Here is a 9,291-nt window from a genome sequence, read left to right on the forward strand (position 1 = left end):
ACATGAGAGATCCAACATTCTAAATCATAAATCTATTTAATTTGAAAACTAACATATCAGCTGCATGTATGATTTAATTATATATCATATTGATGTTTTAGCCGCATTTGATAAAATCTTTTTTTTTTATCCTCCCCCCGCCTCTTCTGAACACATGGTATATTCTGGTGATGATGGCTCAATAGTCATATGATCTAAGCAGCATAAATACTGCTGCCATGTCAGTGATTTCTGCGAATTTGGACAGTCTGAAAAAGCACCTTTTAACATCTCGACACCGATCAACGACACATTATTGCAATGGCCACCAGTGCGGTTGTTATAGGGCCTTCCGAGGTGTATAAAGCCACTCTAGAGGTGCAGAAGATCTGTGATGAGGTGAGACTGGAGCTTTGACTTTTGTTTTTATGGTGTAAGTCAGCTGATGTGGGAAAGCATGTGATGTATATTTATTAGTTATTATTAGCTTTTTATTAGGATTCAGAAGTGTGTACGTTATTGTTATATGTAAAAAAAAAATTATATACAGTGAGGAAAGTAAGTATTTGAACACCCTGCTATTTTGCAAGTTCTCCCACTTGGAAATCATGGAGGGGTCTGAAATTTTCATCGTAGGTGCATGTCCACTGTGAGAGACATAATCAAAAAAAAAAAATCCAGAAATCACAATGTATGATTTTTTAAACTATTTATTTGTATGATACAGCTGCAAATAAGTATTTGAACACCTGTCTATCAGCTAGAATTCTGACCCTCAAAGACCTGTTAGTCTGCCTTTAAAATGTCCACCTCCACTCCATTTATTATCCTAAATTAGATGCACCTGTTTGAGGTCGTTAGCTGCATAAAGACACCTGTCCACCCCATACAATCAGTAAGAATCCAACTACTAACATGGCCAAGACCAAAGAGCTGTCCAAAGACACTAGAGACAAAATTGTACACCTCCTCAAGGCTGGAAAGGGCTACGGGGAAATTGCCAAGCAGCTTGGTGAAAAAATGTCCACTGTTGGAGCAATCATTAGAAAATGGAAGAAGCTAAACATGACTGTCAATCTCCCTCGGACTGGGGCTCCATGCAAGATCTCACCTCGTGGGGTCTCAATGATCCTAAGAAAGGTGAGAAATCAGCCCAGAACTACACGGGAGGAGCTGGTCAATGACCTGAAAAGAGCTGGGACCACCGTTTCCAAGGTTACTGTTGGTAATACACTAAGACGTCATGGTTTGAAATCATGCATGGCACGGAAGGTTCCCCTGCTTAAACCTGCACATGTCAAGGCCGTCTTAAGTTTGCCAATGACCATTTGGATGATCCAGAGGAGTCATGGGAGAAAGTCATGTGGTCAGATGAGACCAAAATAGAACTTTTTGGTCATAATTCCACTAAACGTGTTTGGAGGAAGAAGAATGATGAGTACCATCCCAAGAACACCATCCCTACTGTAAAGCATGGGGGTGGTAGCATCATGCTTTGGGGGTGTTTTTCTGCACATGGGACAGGGCGACTGCACTGTATTAAGGAGAGGATGACCGGGGCCATGTATTGCGAGATTTTGGGGAACAACCTCCTTCCCTCAGTTAGAGCATTGAAGATGGGTCGAGGCTGGGTCTTCCAACATAACAATGACCCGAAGCACACAGCCAGGATAACCAAGGAGTGGCTCTGTAAGAAGCATATCAAGGTTCTGGCGTGGCCTAGCCAGTCTCCAGACCTAAACCCAATAGAGAATCTTTGGAGGGAGCTCAAACTCCGTGTTTCTCAGCGACAGCCCAGAAACCTGACTGATCTAGAGAAGATCTGTGTGGAGGAGTGGGCCAAAATCCCTCCTGCAGTGTGTGCAAACCTGGTGAAAAACTACAGGAAACGTTTGACCTCTGTAATTGCAAACAAAGGCTACTGTACCAAATATTAACATTGATTTTCTCAGGTGTTCAAATACTTATTTGCAGCTGTATCATACAAATAAATAGTTAAAAAAATCATACATTGTGATTTCTGGATTTTTTTTTTTTAGATTATGTCTCTCACAGTGGACATGCACCTACGATGACAATTTCAGACCCCTCCATGATTTTTAAGTGGGAGAACTTGCAAAATAGCAGGGTGTTCAAATACTTATTTTCCTCACTGTATATATATAATAAAAAATATATATAAAATAAAATATAACTATAAACAGTCAAACACCTTAATATTTAATTTATATATTTCATTATATTATATTAAATTAACTTGCATTGTGTGATGTATTATGGAAGAATGCTTTAATTTAATAGCTAGTCTACAAAGAGACAATTATTAAACTCTCAATTTTGCCTAAACCTGATATACAGTGACAATAGTGCAAAAGTTAACAATAATGAATGTATTACTTTATATACTCATAGTCTTTAGAGTCATGAAAATCTCTATATTCCCACCCAAACACAATAAATACTGATTCAGCACCTGAACGAATCACTAATCTTCAGTAGGTGTTGGTTTGAGATGGATGTGTCACGGTAATTCATCATATACTCTGTGTGAAAGGCTTTTTCAGTTGGCTTTTACAATTTGTTTTTTTAAATTTATATATATATATATAGCATAAGAATATATAATAATGTAAGAGTGAATATCACAACCATGTCAAGAGCATGTTCATAGATCAAGAGAGGGAAAACCAAGAAATTATATTTTTATAAAAATGAAGTGACAATAGTACAAAGTGCAAATAGTGCAAAGTTAACAAAAATCTATGTATTACTTTATATGTCATAGTCTAGACTCACGAGAATCTCTATATTCCCAGCAAATTTTCGGACCAGGCTTAGATGAACCACATTTACATTAAATATGAATTCTGCATATTTTGCCTCAGGTCAAGTCTGCTGCAGAAAAGAAGACTGGAAAGAAGTTTACCGTTTTCACTGCCAAATCTTACACCACTCAGGTTGTGGCCGGGACCAACTATTTTATCAAGGTAAACTTGTTGTGCCACGTTCCAGCCTGCATATTGTGTTAATGATACGTGCTGAAAGTGTATTTAAAGTGTCCTATTGTCCTCTTCAGGTGGATGTAGGGGGAGACTTCGTTCATCTGAGGGTTTACAAAACACTGCCTCACGCTGGAGGAAAACTACAACTGCTCGGGATTCAGATCTCAAAATCTCAGCAGGATCCCATTGAATGCTTTTAAACACAGTGAACAAGTAATGCATCTTCTCTATCAGTGTATCATTCCCTCTCTCACATACTATACACTTCCATACTGTATAGGTTAAAGTATGTGATCTACTCAATGCTGTTACAAAACTTTTATTCAAATGTACATCATTAAAATAAACCCAATACTGTGCCTATATTTGTATTTGGATGAGTTTTATATGTTCTTTGTCCACTTTTACAAAAGTTGTATTGAGGTGAAATAATTGCACATGAATACGAGTCATCATTCCAGATCTGTTTCTATAAAAGATGCTGTTTCTAAAATAAAGGGAAATGAAATTTCACAGTTCAAGTCTTTGATTCATTTACACCTCCAAAAGAATGTGCCAGTAATAATATCACCATGCATACAGTACAAGTACATAAACTGTTGTTGTTATTGCTAAACTCTAAAATATGATTTACCTTTAAACTAACCTGGTTACATGAACACAATTTTAAAATGTTAGATGAAGAAAACCTGGGGTTGGGGCTCGTATGCGAGCGCCTGGTGGCCAGGCCTCCCCTCACGGGGTCTGGCCGGGCTCAGCCCGAAGGAGCGACGTGGGGCCGCCTTCCCGTGGGCTCACCACCTGCAGGAGGGACCGTAAGGGGCCGGTGCTGAGAGGATCGGGCGGCAGTCGAAGGCGGGGTCCTCGACAACCCGATCCCTGGACACGGAAACTAGCTCTAGGGACGTGGAATGTCACCTCGCTGGCGGGGAAGGAGCCTGAGATTGTGCGTGAGGTAGAGAGGTTCCGACTAGAGATAGTCGGGATCACCTCTACGCACGGCTTGGGCTCTGGAACCACACTCCTCGAGAGAGGATGGACTCTTCACCACTCTGGCGTTGCCCATGGTGAGAGGCAGCGGGCTGGTGTGGGTTTGCTTATAGCCCCCCAGCTCAGCCGCCATGTGTTGGAGTTCACCCCGGTGAACGAGAGGGTCGTTTCCCTGCGCCTACGGGTCGGGGATAGGTCTCTCACTGTCGTGTGTGCCTACGGGCCAAACGGCAGTGCAGAGTACCCGGCCTTCTTGGAGTCTCTGGGAGGGGTGCTGGAAAGTGCTCCGACTGGGGACTCCATCGTTCTACTGGGAGACTTCAACGCCCACGTGGGCAACGACAGTGACACCTGGAGGGGCGTGATTGGGAGGAACGGCCCCCCTGATCTGAACCCGAGCGGTGTTCAGTTATTGGACTTCTGTGCTAGTTACAGTTTGTCCATAACGAACACCATGTTCAAGCATAAGGGTGTCCATCAGTGCACGTGGCACCAGGACACCCTAGGCCGTAGGTCGATGATCGACTTTGTGGTCGTTTCATCTGACCTGCGGCCGTATGTCTTGGACACTCGGGTGAAGAGAGGGGCGGAGCTGTGAACTGATCACCACCTGGTGGTGAGTTGGATCCGATGGCGGGGGAGGAGGCTGGACAGACTCGGCAGACCCAAGCGTACTGTGAGGGTCTGCTGGGAATGTTTGGCCGAGTCTCCTGTCAGAGAGATCTTCAACTCCCACCTCCGGCGGAGCTTCGTCCAGATCCCGAGGGAGGCTGGAGATATTGAGTCCGAGTGGACCATGTTCTCCACCTCCATTGTCGAAGCGGCCGCTCGGAGCTGTGGCCGTAAGGTCTCCGGTGCCTGTCGAGGCGGCAATCCCCGAACCCGGTGGTGGACACCGGAAGTAAGGGATGCCGTCAAGCTGAAGAAGGAGTCCTATCGGGCCTGGTTGGCTTGTGGGACTCCTGAGGCAGCTGACGGGTACCGGCAGGCCAAGCGAACTGCAGCCCGGGTGGTTGTGGAGGCAAAAACTCAGGCCTGGGAGGAGTTCGGTGAGGCCATGGAGAAGGACTATCGGCTGGCCTCGAAGAAATTCTGGCAAACCGTCCGGCGCCTCAGAAGGGGGAAGCAGTGCCCTACCAATGCTGTCTACAGTAGAGGTGGGGAGCTGTTGACCTCAACTGGGGATGTCGTCGGACGGTGGAAGGAATACTTCGAGGATCTCCTCAATCCCGCCGTCACGTCTTCCATTGAGGAAGCAGAGGCTGAGGGCTCAGAGGTGGACTCATCCATCACCCAAGCTGAAGTCACCAAGGCAGTCAAGAAACTCCTCGGTGGCAAGGCACCGGGGGTGGATGAGATCCGCCCTGAGTACCTCAAGTCTCTGGATGTTGTGGGGCTGTCTTGGCTGACACGCCTCTGCAGCATCGCGTGGCGGTCGGGGACAGTGCCTCTGGGATGGCAGACCGGGGTGGTGGTCCCTCTTTTTAAGAAGGGGGACCGGAGGGTGTGTTCCAACTACAGGGGATCACACTTCTCAGCCTCCCTGGGAAAGTCTATGCCAGGGTACTGGAGAGGAGAATACGGCCGATAGTAGAACCTCGGATTCAGGAGGAACAGTGTGGTTTTCGTCCAGGCCGTGGAACACTGGACCAGCTCTATACTCTCTACAGGGTGCTGGAGGGTTCATGGGAGTTTGCCCAACCAGTCCACATGTGCTTTGTGGATTTGGAGAAGGCATTCGACTGTGTCCCTCGCGGCGGCCTGTGTACAAATACATTAAAAAGTGATAGAGGACACCTAGTAAATAAACCGTCAGGCGTAACCAGGGAAACCAAGTTATTGTTTGCAAAAACTTTAGATTTCGATTGTAAAACTAATTAAAATATAAACTAATGTTTTAAAAATGTGTTATTTGGCAAGTTACCATGGTATAAGCGGGTTAATGCCCTTCGAGGTCGTCGGGCATTAACCCTTACTTAACTTTTAACTTGTCAGTTGGCAATGTTGGCAAATGACCATGGTATAAGCGGGATAATCCACGGATAGTTGTTATTATTCGAATTTAGTTTCAATATTACTTTAGCTATATGCTTAATCTGACTCCAATGTCAAATTATAATCAAATCACGTCACGTCACGTCGCGAATGTGCGCTCACGATCACAAACTAGCCAGTTCTGAAATAGTCAGAGGATGCGGTGCGAGCTTTACCCTTAAGCGGTAGCTCTCTGCTTACTCATAACAAAAAATAAAAAAAATGTTATAGTCGCAAGATGCAACATGCTAAGTCAGTGATAGTCAGAAATCAGAAGGTCTCCTTAATGATGTGCCCCATGCTCCATTCATTAGTGCCTTCGGTTTGATCTATCCTGGACAGAGATTTGTGGAAACACCAGACTACACATTAATCTACTAGAAATAATGATTTCAGAATAATGCAGAATAATTCAAATATAACATTTTATTTGTCAGGTAAAAATGTACCATGCCAATTACACAAGTAAATGATTAAAAGCCAATTCAGAAATAATAAATACATGACATCAATTACTCAAAGATGACTCTAAGAGTAAGCAATGCATTCCTGACAGAGACACGCAGTGGTGTGTGAGTGTGTTCCAAGTGTAAGACTCTGGAGATAACACTGACACAGCACTGCAAGGGGTTTTCCTGGTTACAGGTTCCCAAAGACTGCTCTGCCACTTCACCTTAAATACCCAGACCAGAACAAAAGGCTTGTACAAATTGCAGGGTGAGTTTTATCTCAGCTTTTGTCTTAGTAGGAAAATCAAGCTTTACACCAGAAAAATAATATCCATATGCAATGCCATGGTTTAAACACTAGATGCCTGTATGGCTCTTTAATAAATAGGCTATGGATGTATATAGCTCTAGTCTAGTTGCTCGAGTTTTACCTGTCATATTTGCGTACTTTTTAGGTTGCATTTGAATATATATTTAGACATTATCAAACACTAGATTGTTATAAATTTAGATTGTTGTCGTCACATTTGTCACATATATAAAGGTTAATTACTCACATCCTAATGTTATTTTATAATGCTTGCATTAGCATACACTACAAGTGAATATTAATGAATGCAAGTGCATATTTTTAACAGTTTTTTACAAAGACTAAAATCTGTTAAAAATATGACAACTAGCATCTGGTTGGGGTAGCTATTGAAGTGTTGCTCACGTTATCTAACTGCAATTATAGTCTAACTATCTATTATCTGATGATAAACATTAAAGTCCGCGTGAACCGGAAGTTGCAAACGACTTTTCTCCAGTGTTGTGGAATATTGAACAGGGGGTAGGGTTTCACTTTAGCGCTCCTCCTCTCCATCTCTGCTCATAGCAGACTAACGGTTTGAGGGAAGTGGTTTAGCATTTTCAACCCAAGCCATCGAACCGACGTCATCAGAAAAGAAAAGCCATTCCAGACCGGAAGTAACTTTTCAGATTTTGATTAAAGATTACCACGGCAAACTATTTTTTTCTGTGTATTAACTTGCACGGATTAATTGTTCACCACAAGACTAGTAATATGCGCTAACAAAGTAAATAGGGTCAATTTTGATTTCAGGTGGACTTTAACTATAAAGCGCTACATAAAATACCCCTACTGTCAAGATTCCCCATAGGTCAACTTATGTGTTAAAATGTAAAAAAATAAAAAGCAGTAATTTCATCAATTTACCATCGAGTGTGCTTGAGAAACACGCGTTCTCAAATTCCTATGAAAGTCTGTGGGAGTGTCGTAGCTGTTTTTCAGCGGCTCTGGGTAAAACTAAGATATCGTTCTAATTTGACTAGGAATTAGTTTCTTGAAATAACATTCTGCTGTTGGAGAGTATTGTTATAAACAATTATAACAATTATAGTTATAATTTAGTTTATAACAATACTCTCCAACAGCAGAATGTTCTTTCAAGAAACTAATTAGTCAAATTAGAACGATATCTTAGTTTTGCTCAGATTAACAATCCATCTGTCAGGATTATGTTGAAAACATATAATTCTAGTTTTGCAGATTAATTAGCTTCATCTAATATTTGTTGGCAGCATCCTGAATTTACTGATGTAATATAGTGTGTGTGTGCATATAAAAACCACACATATTTACATTTAAATCATCATCCGTAAAATCACTGAAAGAGATTCTGGAGTCTGGAGAGTGAATTTCCTCAACTTGATACACAGTTCTGATCAACTGTCTGCAGGGGTTCGAATCAACCCGAATTTTAATTTATTGCACAAATTAAAACCTCAGATACAGGGTTGATATTTTTGCATGTTGCCATTTCAATTTTCGCTGTTGAATTGTTTATTTTTCATAATATTTTTACTTTTTAAATTTAGCTGAAAAGCCATTAAATATCTGTCCAATAATAATGTCTATAACTCATTTTAAACATAGGGCCTATTTGAATTGAAAAAGTATTTCATATTTCAAAACATAAAAGGTATTCTTCTTAAAGCAACACCATGTAACTTTTGCTCTCGGGGTCCCCCTACAGTTGGGAAACAGTATTGTCTTCTACTGCGGTCGTAAAATCTGTCATGGTTACACCAGGGGATACACGTGCATTTGTTGACAAGCCGATATCCCCGAACTCTGCAGGAGTTCTCACGTCTTGGGCAGACTGCCTGCGTTGCGTGTGAAATGTCTTCATCCCAGGTACAATGGCATAGATTTCAGCATGTCATATGAATATAATTTCATGGGTTTTATTTTTTTCAAATGCCAAAAGATCGCGTAGCTCACGTTTACAAGCCAGCGTCATTATAGTAGCCTATTGGCTACTGTTTTACAGAATGCTAATTCAATTCAATGTTTGTGTGGTAGGTAATAGCCATAGCCTATATCGTCAATATTATAATATCAAGCTAGCCTACCATAGATGAATCTGCAAAGTTGAAAAATCGATTTGCATTATAGCCTGAGGCAAGACACTTTCACCAGAAAAATAAATAAACAAACATGACTATCAGCCTGCAGTCATTAGGCTACTTAGCCTAAAAGAATAACCTTCCGATTTCAATTCGCTCTTTGACTTCCTTTCCAATGTTTAAAAATGCCCTAGCTCAACATTTTCAGAATACATGCAATTGTTTTTAAAATTTTTTTTATATCTTTGTGCTGGTTTGAGGGCACAGGTCAGGACAGATGCTGGAGCATTATATGTGTTCACTACTGCACTACTGCTCTACAGTGGTTACCACTGATAGAGTTGATATCCTTAAAATGGATTAAATGGAACCTATTTTAAGCATGGTGCATTAATCCTTTACGTTTATGTGTGCATACGTGTTTA

At 41.8% G+C, this 9,291-nt stretch overlaps 1 protein-coding gene across 1 annotated transcript; it reads left to right on the forward strand.

Moving 5' to 3' along the window:
- The first annotated feature begins 233 nt into the window (after positions 1–233).
- On the forward strand, positions 234–3,344 carry LOC311082776 (cystatin-B-like). The gene is made up of 3 exons (XM_084113869.1): positions 234–378; positions 2,865–2,966; positions 3,056–3,344. The coding sequence occupies exons 1-3, from the start codon at positions 301–303 to the stop codon at positions 3,179–3,181; spliced, it is 306 nt and encodes a 101-aa protein (XP_083969995.1). The 5' UTR covers positions 234–300; the 3' UTR covers positions 3,182–3,344.
- The last annotated feature ends 5,947 nt before the right edge of the window (positions 3,345–9,291 follow it).

The sequence above is a fragment of the Abramis brama genome (genome assembly GCF_963993115.1).
Source record: "Abramis brama genome assembly, chromosome: 5".
Classification (NCBI taxonomy): domain Eukaryota; kingdom Metazoa; phylum Chordata; class Actinopteri; order Cypriniformes; family Leuciscidae; genus Abramis; species Abramis brama.